Below are 17,500 nucleotides of genomic sequence, written 5' to 3'. Positions count from 1 at the left end.
CCCTGCGCAACAGCAAATAAATCTTTTGTGGCTTTTTTCCCATTTTCAGTTAAGGTCTTCCTCATCATCCTCGTCAACTTCTTCATCAGGAGCACACTATTTGGGATGGAAAGATAGGGTGGGAAATTTTAATTAATAATCTGTGGATTGCCCAGCTTGCAAATGACCGGTATACAGCATGAAATTGCTCTGAAGCCTGGTTCAAATGTGTGACAAAAAATTAATAGAAATTAAAAATGCAAGGACAAAAGTTGAGTGAATTACAGAACTGTAAGACAAATGTAAGGGGTAAAGCAAGTAACCGAAAAGTTTGCTTTTGTATAGATTTTGTATAATTGAGCTTGCATTTCACATGTGTGAAACATTGCAAACGAGAGTTGAAACCTCTCTTCATGAACTATCACCATCCAAATTGGCACCAACATTGTGCCAGGTTTGTTTTCCATACTGTACATGTATTCTTGCTATCTTCATACCACAATAAACGACAAAAAGGTTTAAGCTCTTACCCACTCTAGGAATGTTGGACATGTACAGTACATGCTGTATGCACCCCCTTGATCTTTCTATTTAACCCCTTTTCCCTTTCTCAATGTTGTTTTTGTCACCAAGACTTGGAGGAGGGAGAGTGCAAGTAAAAAATGTAATGTAGACATGAATTTTCATAATTATTGTGGTCTTTCCAGTTCAGTGTCTCAACTACTTTTGTCGCTCATTGCAGCTTACATGACTATTGAAGGGAAAAAAAGTAAAAAAGAGACTTCAAAAAAGGGTAGCTGACAACAGTTATCATTGATTACTTTTCTGTACAGTGTGTTGGCTAGCATGAATTTCAGACATGATATTCATAATAGACACCAGAATCCTGTATCATTATCTTTAACATAATATACAGTAACTCCAGCATTTCTGGACATAGCTGACAAGCAAGAAGAATATTGACAACAAAATCACATTCACTCAAAGAGTGTGTTTTGTTGGAATTATTCTCATTGTTCCAGAAATGACAAGGAAAGGTAAACAGGTATTCAGAAAACAGGACGGTTTTCAATCAGGTGTCCTGTCAAATAGACAACTACATTAAATTACATGACATAGTTAATAATTAAATTTTAGTCTGGATGTTTTTACATTTTTCAGACTGCATTTTTTCCAGAAAAGAATGCAGATTTTAATAATTTTAAAAGTTTATTCTCTTCTCTTATCAGTTAATTTATTTCATGAAGTAGCGGTACCATTGATGTCTTGTTTTGGAAGTTGACAAATGATTTTTTTTCCACGCTCCTTTGGCTGTGGTACATGTACTAGTGGTCTTTTACCTGACACCTATTTATACCTCCTTAATATAAAGGGATGCTAATTAGAGGGACTCTTCTTTCAGCTTTCAAGGAGCAAGGGTGGCACAGTCAGTTAGTGCGCAGCCTTGGTGCAAGAGGTCCTGAGTTTGATCCCCAGATCCCACATCCTTGTTTCGACGTCTTTCCTTTCAGTGTAGCTTAAGTAGCCTTAAATACCATTCAAAAACTCATTAATAATTCATGAGCCTAACAGCCTTCAAAACACCGATAAAACGTCACGTGCAAGAGAGCTTTATACCTGATAAAACACTCCTCGTTAGTATTCTTTATATAAAGAATACTAATAAGGCATAGCTTGTTTTTCTTGTATGCTAATATTCACCTCTCACAGTTTGAACCATTGTTTTGAGTCCAGAGGGACACGCTCTTTGTGGATTGTTTTTGAAGCCGTTCAAAAAACTTGGAGCACATGTTTTATTGGGTCTAAAAACACTCGGGTACGCCTTGTGTTTTTAAACCCCGATAAAACACTGCTGCTCGTTTTTTAAACATTACTTAAAACCGAGCACAAGCACTGATGGAAAGAGGGGGGTAAAATGAGCGCACTGTCGGCTTCCTGGGAGAATACCCTCTTGAGGGTAAAGGAATTACCGACATTAATTACGGTGTACCTGCTGTACCTTTACCTTTCAGCCTTCGAATCATGTCTCATTGTCCAAACGACGGATAGCACTATCTGCTGGACAAATCACTATCCAATGGATAAGTGATAATGAAAACATTGCAATGTCCAATGGATAGTGATTTACCCAGTGGATAGCATTATCCACCTTTTGAACAACTGGGGCCAGGCTGCAACGAGAACGAAGTTGGCAAAATTGCTAAAAATTTGGATGTATTCGGAAGAGAGACCCCAAGATTAACATGGCCATATACTAACCAAATACTCCACAAAGCAGACTTGTCCATCCTCATTTATAATCATATACTGCAATGACAAAAATCCTCTGCTATCCATTCTGATGGAAATTTTGCTGGAAAGTTGTAGTGCCTTAGTGGAGGGTTTGAGAAGGCTAATCTTGTACCTAAAGGAAACGTTACTATCAGATAAAATATCAAACACCCTGAAAACTCAAAGGTCATAACAGTTTTAATTTGTCTGAATTAGTCCTGGGTAGTCCCACTTGGCTGTGCTCATCAAAATTAATAGCCAAACCCACTTGAGTTCTCATTGGCCAGCTAATTGTTTGTTTCAATAATTATTTTTTTTGATTAATGGCCCTGAAAAACAGTACTGTTGAGGGGAACTTTCAATCTTAAATGCAATATTAATTCATTCTAAGCTGGATATGTGGCGAAGTCTGTATGCACAACTCGAAAGGATATTAATTATTGATTCGTTAATTTGTTTGTCCTCTATACAACAATCTGATTCAGAGGTCTCAACAAAAGCGACTGCTTGGCATGAAAATGCAGGGTGGGACTGATCAATGTCCCCATTTATCCCATTGACTCCTAGAAGAGGGATTTAATAGTCTAAGATTTTACTCTGTCTAACGCCAGACAACTACTGGTAATTTTTACTTGTCAGTGGAGGTGGTCAAGGGTTTAATGGGTTAAATTAATATACACCCGGTTATCTTATGATTCAAATGTGAATCAAAGAAAACTGTGCAAACAAAACATACAGAAACATGTCCATAATTATGCATGTAGTTAAAAAAAATGCTTTGGGTCATGAATCATTAATAATTATTGTTTGCAACATTCCTAATAGGGGCTTGTAAAATTATTGTTGTATATAATACCTGTTTGTCTGGGTTTGTTGACACTCAAATGATTCTACCATGTCTGAATCTTTTGGGAAATCTGACTGCAATAATATCAAAATGAAGCTACCATGTTCAGTGATTTTCATCCTTTGCTGACAAAGTTATTACATGGTCTGATGTGTAGTGTCTGTGTAATATTTTTTAGTATTATTAATGAATTTAGCTGTATTTTGAGAAACCCATGAGGTGAAGTACAAAGATTAAGGCAATTTATTGTCCAACTTGTTCAGCCAGAAAGAAATTTAGGGAGAGAAAAGCTCTTTTTGGGAAAGCTTGATAGTTTTTGCGTGACATACTGTGAAAATATGTGATCGGTTCTGCAATATTATTGTACAAAAAACCTAACTTATATGACGAAGGAGAGAAGTGATCCTCACACTCTTCTGGACAATTTATGCAATTAATATTATTATCTCTTGCAGTATAAGGGGTGGCGAATGGTAAATGCGAGACGGCAAGACCAGCGTTTTTCTTTGCGAGCCCGAGACATTTTGACTTTTTAGATTGCGAGACTGAGACTTCAAAGTGTTTGACACCTTCATATAAAAAACGAGACTGCAAGACGCACATAACCGCTCAAAAAACGAGACTGCGAGACCCGTGAAATTCGACTAAAATTTTGCGAGACCCAGAGTTTTTGAAGAACCATTCGCCACCCCTAGTATAGACATCTCGGAAAAATTCAGGTGGCTGCAATGCCGGTTCAATGCTCTACCAACTGAGCTACATGTAAGAAGCCACTCACAATTGGGAACAGGTCAATTTGTTGGGTTCATGTGTTCCTGTTAGGAACTCGATGAATTTTATCATTGACCAGGTCCCAACTGAGTGGCTTCATATCTCTGTTGGTAGAACTGATTGCACGGGCATTGCAAGGGTCATGGGTTGAAATCTCGTTGAAACCACCTGAATTTCTCAGGTGTCTATAAGAGACAATTGCTTAAATTGTCCAGATAAGTGAGAGGATCATTTCTCCCTTTTGTCTATAACATGCACAACAAAAATTAATATACATTTTATTTCATAGTCACATAACTGTGTTCAATATTATGGAATGAATGAATCTTACATGGGTACTTCCAGCATGACCAAATGTTGAAAGTCGGAAGAAGGGATTGTCTGGTGACATGAGGATCTGAAGCACTTCACTGGTCATGTCCAGCTCACCAAATGCTTCCTTTAAACATTCTGACTATCATGTAAAAAAAGAGCATTAATTTTTTTTTAGAACAACCAACCCTCTAGTACATAGTTATTCTGGGCAGTCTGTTCTGTATAACATTTAAGCCTATTTCCATTGTTTCCTTTCTAAATTGATGTGCAAAATTACAAGTACAAAGAATGTTTTTTTGTCGTTCTACTGGAACTCATTTCAAAGTTCAGTACTTACAGAGTTGCTAGAGCAATTTTTGTAAGTAAAAACAGTTAACATGCATTTGTACAGGAAACACAATTAATTAACAAATTAATGCAACAATCATTGATTAACTCTTGACCTCTTTAAATTTATACAACTCTGTATTTATTTCCTTCCTTTCTCTTCCCCTGTGAAAATTTTATTTTATTTGAAAACCCATTTTCCTGAAGCAAGCTACAGAAGTATGTTTGATTGAAAACCTAAACCTTGGCAAAATGCTCTTTCTCTGCCAGAAAAAAAAACTGCAAAAAAGAAAGCAATCATTATGGTGGTGATGTAAGTTTAATAATGATAAATTTATCCTACTTTCATTATGATCTTGTTAAGAACCTCAGCACTGCTGAAGTCAAAGTCTAATGTTTCGTCAGGTTCTTGAGTTTGAATACTGCAGTCAGTCAGGACACCTCCTTCTTCCAACCTAGAAACAGAGAATTTCAAATCTTATCAAATAAGAGAATTCTACAAATAAGAGAAAAGTTGAGTATAAAACTAGGGAAGTTTGGTGACAAAGTTTCAGCTTTAAAGTTACCATGTTGTCAAGGGCAACTTGCTTCATTTCCAAGGGTAACTTTTCGGGGTTTTACGTCATTTAACTGGTAACAGTCGTCAGTTTTAATTTAACCATTACCATTTGTAGATTTTGGCGTGCTCATTGCTTGTGACGTCAAGGCCCTAAAAGTTACTCTTGGAAACAAACGATGTTGCCCTTGACAACATGGTAACTTTAATGCTGAAACTTTGTCACCAAACTTCCCTAGTGTCACACTCAACTGAGAATCGTAGTATTTATCTATTGAGGGATATACATGTACATATAGGAAAAGAGAGAAACCTAAGAAATCTTGACAACAAAAAATCCTTGACTTTAGCTATTTACACAAATGCACAGGCCTGCGGGTAGCTATCTAGAGTTAATCTTGGCAGGCCCGTCATCTTGACATGTTACAAAGAGGAGGTCAGGCACGACAATAGTTACATGAGAATGAGAGGAGAACCATAACCAGCGTAACACATCTTCAGTGCAGTAAAAGTTCCAGCATCTTTCGAGGACCCAAAAATATTCAGACATTCCTGAAGAATAAAGAAAAATTTAAAAAAATTCAGTGTCCCTTTGGTGGAACTGATCATTGCCCAGCAAATGTTCAGTGCAGGTAAAGAAAAACAAAGTTTTAAATTTCTTGAACTGTCAAACAATCAATACTTTACCAATAGAACATTCAAATTTATCCTAAAGGTGGCACTCTCTTCTTTGAAAATAAAGTCTTGGAAGATACCACTCTGCACAAAGGCATTGGCTTGCACACACTTTGAATCTTCCACAGTGAACTTGAGACCATTGCTACTAACAAAACAGGTGGCTGACTGATAATGATAATAAGTTAGTATAAAAATTAATAAATTACGAACCTACATGTAGAGGGTATCATCATGACGCTCAGTCTCTTTTCTGGTATATTAATTTCTCTGGATGACAACACTAATGTTGATTATTAAATAATGTCAAGACTAGTCATCTAGTGCTGGGGACACTGAATATTGAAATCATTGAAATCAAAGGTTGGTTTTTGAGGAAAGGGGAAAACCAGAGTACATGTCAAAGCAGAGTCAAGAACCAACAAACTCAACCCATTTGAGATGATGAGTGCGGGAATCAAAGCCAGGACACGTTAGTGGAAGGTGAGTCTGTATGCCAGCCCTGTGCTCTCCTGCTTTTAAGTACCAGGAAAAGTGATGGTGATGAAGATGACAATGATCAACAGTGAGGACTATTTATGAATGGAGGGGAAGATTATGTTGTTGGATCAGAGATTCAGTGGGATGAGAATGAATGTTGAAGATGATGATAAAGAGGATGGTGATGATGACGACGACAATGATGATGATGACGAGGATGATAGCAATAACGCCAAAGATGATGCTACTGCTACTGCTGTTGTCGATGATGTCGATGACGACGCTGACGACGACAATGACAGGGGTTTCAATAACTTCTGAAATAGCCGTCCATGATAGCCCATTATAAAAGGCGGCAGTTTGACAAGTTTATGATAACATTTTTAGTGAAAATCAAGGCAAACTAGCCGGCGGTGTGAGGCAAAGCAGGCGGCAGTATACCGCCGGTAACCGGCTTCTATTGAAACCCCTGCAATGATGATGATGACAATGGTTGCGTGTTGCTATAGAGGGTCAGATGATGACGAAAACCGCGATACGGTTGTAGGGACGGAGGATGTTGAGAACGACGTCACCAACAATTGCAAAAAACGATGACAAGTAGGAGGAATCCCAAGGATTTAAAATTTAGCAGTGAAAATGAATTTCAAATAATTTGGGTGATGTAGCACCTCTCGTGATTAGCTCGCTGCCCTAGCCAAAAACAAAAGACTAAACAATTGAAACAATAATCTAGTCTAAAAAACAACTGAAGCTGCTTACAATACCAAACGATAGCAGATTACGAGAGCTGCTACAACAGTCTACTGGGTACCGTCTACCGAATAATTTAGTTGAATTTACCTCTTTGAAATGAACCGCTTTCAGGATGCTATGAAGATTACGAGCATTGTCCAACTTGGCCACAAGAATGTAACGATTGTCGTCGCCACTTTGCTGTGTGAGTCTAGACATTTCATTTAACTTTCAGTGAAATACATCCAAATGGTTGTAAAGGTTTTCGAAAACCCCGCGATCCACCATCTTGATAGCCTGGAACCAGACGAGCTTAGTAGCCTCTCCATCTTAAGATACAAGATGGCGGCTTACATGTGTTTTGATTTTGGTGCTTGGAGCACAGTTTCGTCTTGTTTTGCCCACAGTTACTACCTCTTTAACTTGTAATATCTGAGTGAATTGCAGAGGGAGATTATGGTAGGTCTTTTAAGCTTTGATTTGTTTCATCTTTTTACTTGGCAGACTTGCGTTCCACCAATTTATTTTGACGTTTTGCAGCGCAAATTTAGGCTTGAGATTATTTTTACTGAAAGATTTTTTATGCACAATTTAAGATTCGACTATGCGCATTAAATGATGACTCGAGTGAGGAAAGTGAACCAGAGCCTACCCAGGAAAGTGTCAAGCAAGCTAAGGTAGGGTAGAGACCATAGGTGGCCTGCAAGCAATCTCTAGGGTAACAGATAACAATAATGTAATGCACAAAAATGCTGGTGGACGAACAAAGAGAGCTAATGAGTGATCTTTTGGTTTCCTCCACCGACATATGGCTGCAATGATGTAACATGAAAACCACCTATAGAGCCTATAACTATGGCAAACAAAGCCAATTTGTAGCCACACCAACCCCCGAGGAAAACGTTTTAACTCGGGGGGGGGGGGGGTGGGGGTGAGTATGGCTATACCTAGCCTATGGCAAATATACATAGATAAATCAACACACATGCCTATGTATATATACATGTAGAACTTTCCTTGAACTGAAAGTTGCAATAAATACGTTTTGTACATGCATGTACATGTACACTGTATCTCTAAAGACAAAGTTGAGGTTTCACACTGTAGGTACTATGATAGTAGGTTATGTCATCAAGTACCAGTGATAATTATGTCAAGTTCAATTCCCAGAGGAATAAACCTTTTTAAAACATGATATGGTCCTCCATGCTTATGTTGTGGTACATACATGTGTAGCTGTAGAACATTAATTGCATCGACAGTTACTGTAACAGTTTTGCTCAACCTGCGTGCAAATCTTGTTTGGGTACATGTTGATCTCAGATTATATGTTTGGGCATTATTTCACTCTTGACACAACTGTAACTGTTAGTTAATATTCTTGCAATTGGTTTTCACATGACGTCACAACGCTTCCTTTTGTTTTCATTGAAAAACATGGCTGTTGATCACGTGAGTGAAAACCAGCAATTATCTTGTATGCATGAAAGCACAAAATACATGGCTGAGTCATTTAAACTTGGTTTGTCTTACCATGGATTAAAATAATATAAAAGCAGCATTCTGCATGGTTTGTTGGTTAAAGCTTTAAATCTGCAGGGAAGAACTCATTAATTTTTGTATCAACCTCTCCAATGGAAAAGTAACTAGACTTACAATGTAGGTTTTGCAGTACAAATATTTTTTTTTTAATCCCAAACCAGGTTCTCTATGGTCTTATGGTCAATGAAGGATCTCAAAAGACTGTGGGTTTTTCCTAACTTAATCTAACTTAAAATTTATTTACCAAACAGGAGTCAGAGGCCTTGGAGCTTTACAACAAAGGCCTCGCCTTGCAACAGAAAGGAGATTACACAGCTTCGGAAGAAGCTTATAATCAGCTTTTGAATTCCGCCCTAGTAAAAGAGGTAATAGAAGGAGAATTGTTTTTGGCTGAGAACTCTCCTTTAGTTTGATTCATTGTTTCATTCATCTGTTTTTTCATCTTGTGTACCATGAAAAAATTGTGTTCATCATTAATTTTAAAAAGCTGAATGAAAGATGCTAATTAATTTATTTTATTGTTAATTGATTTTTTGACTTAAAATAAATTACTGTATGTAGGCCCCTCCTGTTGATGATGATGCTGGGTTAACTGAAGCTGGTCATGTGCTGAAATATTCTGCTTTCAAAAACTTGGCTTCACTGGCAGAGAAAAGAGAACAGTGGGAGAAATCTATAGATGCATATCTGCAGGTGACTCGTGAATTGATGCAACAAATTACATGTACATACATGTACCAACCAATAATAGTGACCAATGTTTTTATAAGCCCAGTGTTTTTTTGTCGTGTGAGGTCATGGAATTGTACCCCAGCAAGATCTACATGTACAGTAATATGGAGGCACCATCACCAGTTAAACATTTTCTGGGAAATCCATTTACAGTATTACGTGTAGCTCCTTTGTTAGGCTTGTACACACTGCAGACAACAAGCCTGCTTCCCACTGGTTGGGATTCTTAAACTTTTTTCTATGTTTTGTTTCATTGGCCTTGAAAAGCCTTGTAGGGAGGTGGTCGGTTAAAACATGATTAAGTATATTTCTTAGTTGCCAACATTTATGATCATAAAAAACCTAAGGTTGGTTAAATTAGTTGTTAGTCCTTATAGTCATTCTGTTAACCCATTGACTCCCCGGAATGAGACTTAAACTGGAATGGATTTAACTCTGTCTAACCGCTCTGACACCATAATTTACTCGTCAATTGGGGGGAGGGGAGGGATGGGCAGTTCAGGAGTCAAAAGTGTAAGAGAATATCCTTTCAGACCCCATCTCACTGTGCATGTAAGTTACACCTGTAAGTGTAGGGAATGATATACGTGTATTGAAGGTTACTTTATGGTTGGTGAGGGCAGATGCTTTTTATTCATGGGGTTGAACTAGGGCTTCTGATTGAATGAGACCACACAAAAAGAGAAACAAAAATCCAGGCAATTATTATTATTATTATCATTACTGCCAGGGGTTGATCCTTCACTTCCCTTGCATTCATCTCCCTATTGTCAGCATTCTGATGTTCTGTTAATGGGCAAACGTTTTTGCATTTATGTTACAATAATGTGATTATTATACATTTGGCAGATGATAGTATGCATCTCTAAATAATTCTTACTGTTTCTTGCCAGGCTGTTGCTCTGGATGATTCAGATGTGACCGTATGGTACCATCTTGGAGTAGTGGCAATGAAGACTTTTGACCTCTGTCTGGCGCGGCACTCATTTGAAGAGGTTTTAATTATTATCACATAAACATTTCTTAGATATACTGTACATGTAACTCTCACCCTTCAAAAAGGATGCTTCTGCTGAGAAATAACAAGCTTGTAAAATGATAAATGACACACTGGTAATTTTATTAAACTCTTACAGTAAACACATTGATGCGCTTAATGAACTTGGGAACTGGTACCTTAAAAGTTAGCGGGAAGGGTCCTGTTGTGATCCAGGCACCAGTACCATAGGGTGGTTTCCCTGGCAAATTGCTTGTGGGAACCACCCTGAAGCAGGTACATGTTGTACGAATCTTAACTGTCACACTGGAACAGGGTTCAGTGGTCAGAAAAGCACTTACCTGATCAGATATTTACCTCCATGACAAAGTAGCCTTGGGACAGGAAGGGTGAGGCTCAATGAATCTGCAAAAATGGCCAAAGATTGTATGGCCATGCTTAAGCAAGCCCTCCTAGATTCTGGGGCACCCTCAACATAAAGACACGCCCACTTGCTGCGAAAAGGTCACACACTGCATTGGCTTGAGATTAACTTTGCCTAAATTATGTTTAGCCATGTTAAAAAAGGCTCTTTGACCTTGAAAGCTAGTTCGAGTTTTGTACTGAGAGTTGCAGCAAGTGCATCCTTGAAAAGACATGCCCACAATGTTTAGCATTATTATGGATGTGGAATTTTGCATAATTTCAAATCCATGTTTTGCCTTTTGCCAGGGTTTGAAATGTAATCCAAAGCACTGGCCTTGTCTGGACCTACTCTGCACTGTGCTGTTTGCCGTTGGAGACTATTATAGTAAGTACATGAGGAGGCAGTGTGGCAGAGTAATATTAACCCATCGACTCCCAGGGGCTCCCAATGATGAGTAAAATTGTCTGGCCGGTTTAGGCCGGTTTGGACGTCAAAGGGTAAAGGTGTATGCTGTGAGATCCAGGGATTTTACATGCAGGTTCAAGGCCCATTCTGACGACTAGCTGAAGTTTTCTTGAATAACAAAAATGCAAACTTTAATTAACTCTCTTGTTGTAAAAATTAATATGCTAAGACTCAATGGGGCAACCTATTGGGGATGACAACCCAACAGGCTGCCACAATCATGCTCTTGAGTTTAGAAGGCTTATTAACACATGCTTTGGTCTTCCAAGTTTGCTTGTTGTTCTTTAGGGGGAACTACATGTATGCTGTACTTTGCTGAACTCAATGATGTTTACCAACAATAAACTTAAGCATAATTATATGAATATGTAATTCAGACACAACTGACTTTGATAACTTTCATGTATTCAAATTTTAGGCAAATTGCAATATGGCATTCATATGTCTGTCTTAATTAATATAAATAATAAATAATACCAACTTGATTCATTCACTTCAATGAAAGGGAAGGATACCAGAGAGCTGGATGTAAATGACTCAGAGTCGATTTTGAGGAGGGAGGAAAACCAGAATACCCAGAGAAAAACCCTCAGGGGGAGATTGAGATCGACTGAAACTCAGCCCACAGACATTGTACGACCTCGGGGCTTAGGCTGGAATGTGGCTCACAGAGGTGGAAAGCACAGTTGATAACCGCTAAGCCGCCCTGACTCCCCTACCCAGAGTATTTTTCAATTAATGTGCCCAGTATATCATTGTTACAAAAGGATCAAACTGACAGTACATGTTTGTGAGCTTGGGGGCTGGTGTTGTCTAGATGGTGGTGCCAAGATGAAGAGATCTGTTTTCTTGGAAGGAAGTATCCAGGGCAACCCTGCAAGTGGCCACCACCCAATGGCACGGTCACACCCCCCCCCCCCCCCCCCCCCAAAAAAAAAAAAAAAAAAAAAAAAAGGCAGGGGAGTGTATACCAACCTGATACTCACCAGGATTTGGGAGTGTAGGGGAGGGAAAGCTTTGAATACAACAAGCAAAAAATGATCTTCTAATAGCCAGCAGTAAACGAGCCACTGTAATGCAACCATGATGTACATGTAAATGCCTGCAAAAAGTTATAGGGCTGCCCCAGAGTGAGAAGGTCAGTTTAAAGGGTATCCACTGAGCAGCAGTCTTGATTTCAACTGTGCCTAAACTCCATTTAGCCTCATTTTTTACATTAAACCGTGCAATTCGAAGTACTTTTTTGGAGGAAGGTTGAAAATGACACTAATGCCCAGGATTGCAACTAATTTGATGCTAAGTGTCAATTATGTATTTACAACAATCAGGTGAACGTTACCTTTCAATTGGTATTTTGAAAGTTGGGGTAATCGCAACATTTTTTGTTTACTGGAACAGTACAATGTGGTTGTATGAGGTGACTTTTTGATTTTCATTGGGTCTACATGTATTCCAAGCTCATTCCCAGGGGTTCCCTGGGAACAAGGTTACATGTATTCTAGGCAAACAATGTGCAAGTAATGTCACAGTTGAAGAGAAAGTTACATGTAAGAGAACACTTTGTGACAATTATCAAAAATTGCATGCATCTAATACCAATTGAAAGCTAATGTTTACACTGCGCACCGGTGGCTCAGTTGGTTGAGCATCGGGCTGTCATGCGGGAGGTCGCGGGTTCAAACCCCGGCCGGATCAACACTCAGGATCTTAAAATAACTGAGGAGAAAGTGCTGCCTTTGTAATTTCATCTGCAAATGGACAGACTTTCAAGTCTTCTCGGATAAGGACTATAAACCGTAGGACCTGTCTCACAAATATCTTCTATGTTCATAAGTTCCCTGTGGGACATTAAAGAACCCACACACTATTAGAGAAGAGTAGGGGATAAAGTCCCCGGTTTTGTGGCTGTTCTGTTCTCTCCAGCAGAAGTGGCCGGCTTGGCGGTGATGTCTCTAAAAAGGCTTGTGGTGTATGAGGCCACCTAAGCAGAAACAGCCACAAGTCAAAAAGGGACTTTGCTGAGTGCTGGAACATGTAGATGTAGATGTAATTAGGTGAAACTCTGGACATACTGACAGTATCTGGAAGAATTTAATGAAAGGAAATTAGAAGTAACAATAAACTATCATTAATTATATTAATTTTTTTCCTTGCTTTGTCATAATTTAACCAAGTTTTAATAACTTCTTTTGCATGGTGTTTCCTTTGTTTTTTGTTCATTAGCCTGTCTTGTCATGATTTCAAAGGCACTGGAGAGAGATGAGGATTACCCGAAAGGTAGGTGCCAATTAAGTGCCATTACAGTGCTTGTTTTTTTGGGTCTTGTGTTCTTTCTGCTAAAAGTCGCGAGTTGGCCTATGGCCCATTAAACAAGACAAACATTTATCATGATAATATTATTCAGTCACTGAATCAAGATTCTATGTTTCGGTATAAGTGAATCAAGTAGCTTCTTCGGTTTTTTAGTTTTTCAAGGGCATTGAGAGGCTATTTTGAAAGCATGGAGTAGTTTCTAATTAAAAGAGACTGTGGTGCTGCGTTGGTGGGGAAGTAGTATACAAAAATTTGGTTTTATAAACGGAGTTGATATTATGTAAATTGACCACCGTACAGGGATTCTAAAATCTGATGTTTCGAGTGTTAGCCCTTGGTCCAAGCAAAGGGCTAACGCTCGAAACATTAGCTTTTAGAATCCCTGTACGGTGGTCAATTTACATTATCAACTCTGTTGATAAAAACCAGATTATTTTCATTTGAAAGCAGACACATTATGGGTTTGTACAGTATAAGATAATTGTAGGTCAACAAAACTATTTATTCTTGATTTATGACCAATACTGAGTGCAGTCAAGATATTGCAATGTTATTTGTTTTCCTGTCTTCAAGTCCATCAAAATTTAAAAATGATTGGACATTAATTTTTCAAATTTCCATCAGGCAATTTCCGATGACTGACAGTAATTTCCCGCACCTGTTAATAAAATGTACAAGAAGACTTGTTCTGGCTATAAAAACTTCACTTCAATTAGGGGCGGATCTATACCAGTTCCCACCGTTTTACAGAAATCAGTCAGATTTCCCATAATAAATATACATGCACATTTATTTTTTAATAGGGGGTGAAGTAAATTTCCAAGTTGAAAGATTTCTTGAAAAATGGTCCGAAAAAACTTTTTTGTCAATTTCCGGGCTTCGTCAAACACTGGCCGTGTTATTTTCCACTTAAGGAGGATGGGATTAGCCAATATCCTGTTTGCATGACTCACAAACATGCATGGGAAAGGGGACTTTTGGGAGTTAAAATCCAAAAAAAAGTCCTGTGGGTGCATGCCCTTAGGCCCCCCTAGAAACTTGCACCTTCAGCACTAGTTGTTTTGGAAACGGGGACTTCACCATTTTTCCTAGATTCGTCCCTTCACTTGGGCTTACGTTTTACGTATTGAAAGTAGACCATGTACTTGTTACATTATATTTAATAACAAATATGCTTTATATTGAAAATCTGCGTAGTTACAAGTCATGATTGTTCATGTATAATTTATGGTAAAAGTGCTTTCCCCTGTTTCCTTATTTTTTCTAGGATTGGCTCTAAAGAATCAAATATTTTCAGAGGAACCTAACATAAAAGGAGACACTCAGCACTTAAGGTGTTATAGCTGATGAAAACAGAATAATTTTACAATTCCTTCATGCTAAAGTGTGCTTATAAAGCGTCGGGTTTTAATTCTCTACATAATACATGTATATACAAATAATATTGTTGACCCATTGACTCCTGAACCGCCCGGCCCCATTGACAAGTAAAATTGTCCTACCTTAGACAGTGTAAAATCTATTAAAGTCTCAATGAACAACAATAAATTTTAATTTTAATAAAAATAATGTCAATGACAAAGGAACCATTTTACAAGTGAACGAGAACAGTGGATTTACAATATTAATTAAACCAAACTTAGTCAAGGGAAACAAGAACACTTACAAGAAATCCGTAAGGTGTGAAATAGATAAACAATAATGTTAATCAGTTCGTGAAATCACTTGTTGAATTCAAAACACAAACGTGGCTGACTCCTTGTAGTCCCCGGTCAGTTGATTACTTGAGGAAAGACCTGGGACCAGGTTTTCTTTCAGGGATTCGGTTGTGTCAGCAATCGATGAGTGGAGAACATCCTCCTTGGCAGCTTATCCCTGATGCCAAATTGGGTGGACATACGGGTTTGAAAATTTCTCCAACAAAATTTCAAAATTTCTCCAGTTTCTTTGGGTCAGAGGTTGTTGCGCGGTAGCAGTATGGCAGCCTATGAGGGTGCATTTCTGTTGCAATCCACACATTCATCCCTGACCAATAATCAATGATGTGAGCACACTGTTCCATTGTTGATGTTCTCTGGTGATTCAGGACATTGCGATGGAGCGACAAGGTACAAGGACATGGTCTCGGTAAGAGAGGAGAAAGATGCAAGGAGGGTTTTTTGAATACCAAACCTGGTTCCCCCAATGTGGTCAGCTTCAGGAGGTGGCTCAGAGAGGTGTCTGTGGAGGCCTTTTGCACTATGAGGGACCAAGAGATCATACGCAGTTTGGAAGTGCCATTGCTACATGTTGTAATAGCCGTCATTAGTGCTGACTCTACTTTATCAGGGATTCTGGGTGCTTTAGGGGAGGTGCTGTTTGCTGAGGCTTATTGCGAGGGGTGTCTCAGCATGGTTAGACTTAATGCGCAGGTGTTTGATGTTGGAGCGCCAAGGGAGTGTGCACTGTTTAAGTCAGAACAGACTCAGGGCAAACGCAAGTACATTTCTGCGCGTTGAAGATCTCCATGCCCTGATGGATGGCAAGAATGATAGCTTCTTTAGATAACTTGCAGTGGAGGCTGAGGGAAGGCTTCATCAGGTCACTTAGCAGAGCATAGTTCACCACCTGGTTGACAAGGCCAAACCAACTTCTGATACAGTTGTATCTGTTGTAGAATTCTGAGGAGGAATTCGCTGATGGTGTCTAGGTATTTCAGGAGGGGTTCGATAGTGGAGCCTGATACTCTGAATCATACAAAGTCTACGCTTCTCTCCATGAACTGGAATTTTTGTCTGGGTAGAGCACAACAGCGGCCTGACTGACATGTGAGAGAAAGTTATTCTTCTCCACCAGGGCTGCTCCAGGTCAGAGTCATAAGCCGTGTTCACATTAGGCCTCGATTATGATTGAATTATAATCGAATTAAATATGAAATGGGTTCACATCAACTAATTGCAGTCCCTGATTATAAAACCTTACTGGATTATAATTACCTAAAACAACCTCAAATGGGTTGTTTGAAGTATAATTACAATGCGTAATTGAACACAATGGCGAGCATGTGGTGGTATGAGCAGATGCAACTTCTTTAGAATCGCTTTATGGAGCGAAGGTTTGGATTTGTCTTCTTCTATTCTCCGAAGCTATCCTTGGTTGTCTTCTCGCCTCAAGCACATGATGGTGGTGATAATAGTGGCAGCCACGCTATACGGCGCCATTTTGTCTCACACTGTGAGGTTACCCTGCATATGGTATTTGAATTTTCGCAGATGTGAACAGAACGATAATTGAATAAAATTGAATGGAGTATGATAGCCTGATAATTTATATACTTCAGTTGATCATAATCAACGTTGAGTGTGAACACAGCTACATGTGTACAGTGTATAGTGTCATTTGATGTAGTGTTCCTTGTAAAACGTCATCAAAGCTGTGGTTTTAGATAAATTTAATGAGAATACCATTGAACATTGCCAACTTGCTTAGCTTTAAGTGAGTTGGAAAAGCAACTGTTTTCATGCAATTTCCAGTTGTCACTCACTATAAAGCAACCTTGAAAACCGCTGGTGAAAACATGGCCACTGTGCAGTTAAAAAAATTTACTTTTTTAATTTACAGGAATCTTTTTGTGTGCAGTGTGTTGGATGACGAAGAGAGCAACGAGATACAAAAAGAGGTAGTCTTTTAATTAAACAGTTTTCCGATGACTCTGTTATCAGATATGGGGTAATTTACATCATACTTTTGTTTTACAGTTTGTGAAAGAAGCTCTTCATCTCAGAGAGGAAAGGCTTAAACTTGTTGAAGCAGATAGAGCCCCTCCTCCACCATATTCACCTGTGAAGCCTTTGACTTCACACACGTAAGATTTTTTCCACTTTCCCTGGTTTACATATACATGTATTTGTAGAGTTCACACCCTATTATTAGGAAATGAACAAAGTGAAATTTTAATAAGCACTATGACGAAAATCGCATCTTTCCTATCTAAGCCATTTTGAAACATAAACAAGTAGTCTGCTTGAGAAAAAAAATGCTGTTTACGTTTTTCAAACATCTCTTTTCGTTCCAAAGATATTCGAGTTTTTTAAATATGCAAATTAGCCA

The 17,500-nt window shown here is 38.6% G+C and overlaps 2 protein-coding genes across 2 annotated transcripts in view; one reads left to right on the top strand and one right to left on the bottom strand.

The window, feature by feature from the left end:
* The window catches only part of LOC137988374 (cell cycle checkpoint protein RAD1-like), a 7,452-nt gene extending 197 nt beyond the window's left edge, over positions 1 to 7,255 (bottom strand). Inside the window, exons 1-8 of the mRNA XM_068834401.1 lie at positions 7,065 to 7,255; positions 5,754 to 5,909; positions 5,524 to 5,618; positions 4,854 to 4,965; positions 4,200 to 4,322; positions 3,107 to 3,171; positions 2,239 to 2,383; positions 1 to 96 (exon numbers count right to left, since the gene is read on the bottom strand). The exon at positions 1 to 96 is cut by the window's left edge and continues 197 nt beyond it. Coding sequence (XP_068690502.1) covers positions 46 to 96; positions 2,239 to 2,383; positions 3,107 to 3,171; positions 4,200 to 4,322; positions 4,854 to 4,965; positions 5,524 to 5,618; positions 5,754 to 5,909; positions 7,065 to 7,175 — 858 coding nt within the window. The 5' untranslated portion in view covers positions 7,176 to 7,255 and the 3' untranslated portion in view covers positions 1 to 45. The remainder of the gene's footprint in view (positions 97 to 2,238; positions 2,384 to 3,106; positions 3,172 to 4,199; positions 4,323 to 4,853; positions 4,966 to 5,523; positions 5,619 to 5,753; positions 5,910 to 7,064) is intronic.
* A 22-nt stretch (positions 7,256 to 7,277) lies between these two features.
* Positions 7,278 to 17,500, top strand: part of LOC137988372 (calcineurin-binding protein cabin-1-like) — a 72,884-nt gene continuing 62,661 nt past the window's right edge. Inside the window, exons 1-10 of the mRNA XM_068834399.1 lie at positions 7,278 to 7,415; positions 7,553 to 7,633; positions 8,750 to 8,863; positions 9,060 to 9,191; positions 10,124 to 10,225; positions 10,939 to 11,017; positions 13,322 to 13,375; positions 14,679 to 14,745; positions 17,012 to 17,069; positions 17,149 to 17,255. Coding sequence (XP_068690500.1) covers positions 7,413 to 7,415; positions 7,553 to 7,633; positions 8,750 to 8,863; positions 9,060 to 9,191; positions 10,124 to 10,225; positions 10,939 to 11,017; positions 13,322 to 13,375; positions 14,679 to 14,745; positions 17,012 to 17,069; positions 17,149 to 17,255 — 797 coding nt within the window. The 5' untranslated portion in view covers positions 7,278 to 7,412. The remainder of the gene's footprint in view (positions 7,416 to 7,552; positions 7,634 to 8,749; positions 8,864 to 9,059; positions 9,192 to 10,123; positions 10,226 to 10,938; positions 11,018 to 13,321; positions 13,376 to 14,678; positions 14,746 to 17,011; positions 17,070 to 17,148; positions 17,256 to 17,500) is intronic.

The sequence above is a fragment of the Montipora foliosa genome, unplaced genomic scaffold (genome assembly GCF_036669935.1).
Source record: "Montipora foliosa isolate CH-2021 unplaced genomic scaffold, ASM3666993v2 scaffold_416, whole genome shotgun sequence".
Classification (NCBI taxonomy): domain Eukaryota; kingdom Metazoa; phylum Cnidaria; class Anthozoa; order Scleractinia; family Acroporidae; genus Montipora; species Montipora foliosa.
The sequence above is the reverse complement of the archived record's forward strand: the minus strand, read 5'-3'. Positions and strand labels throughout refer to the sequence as shown.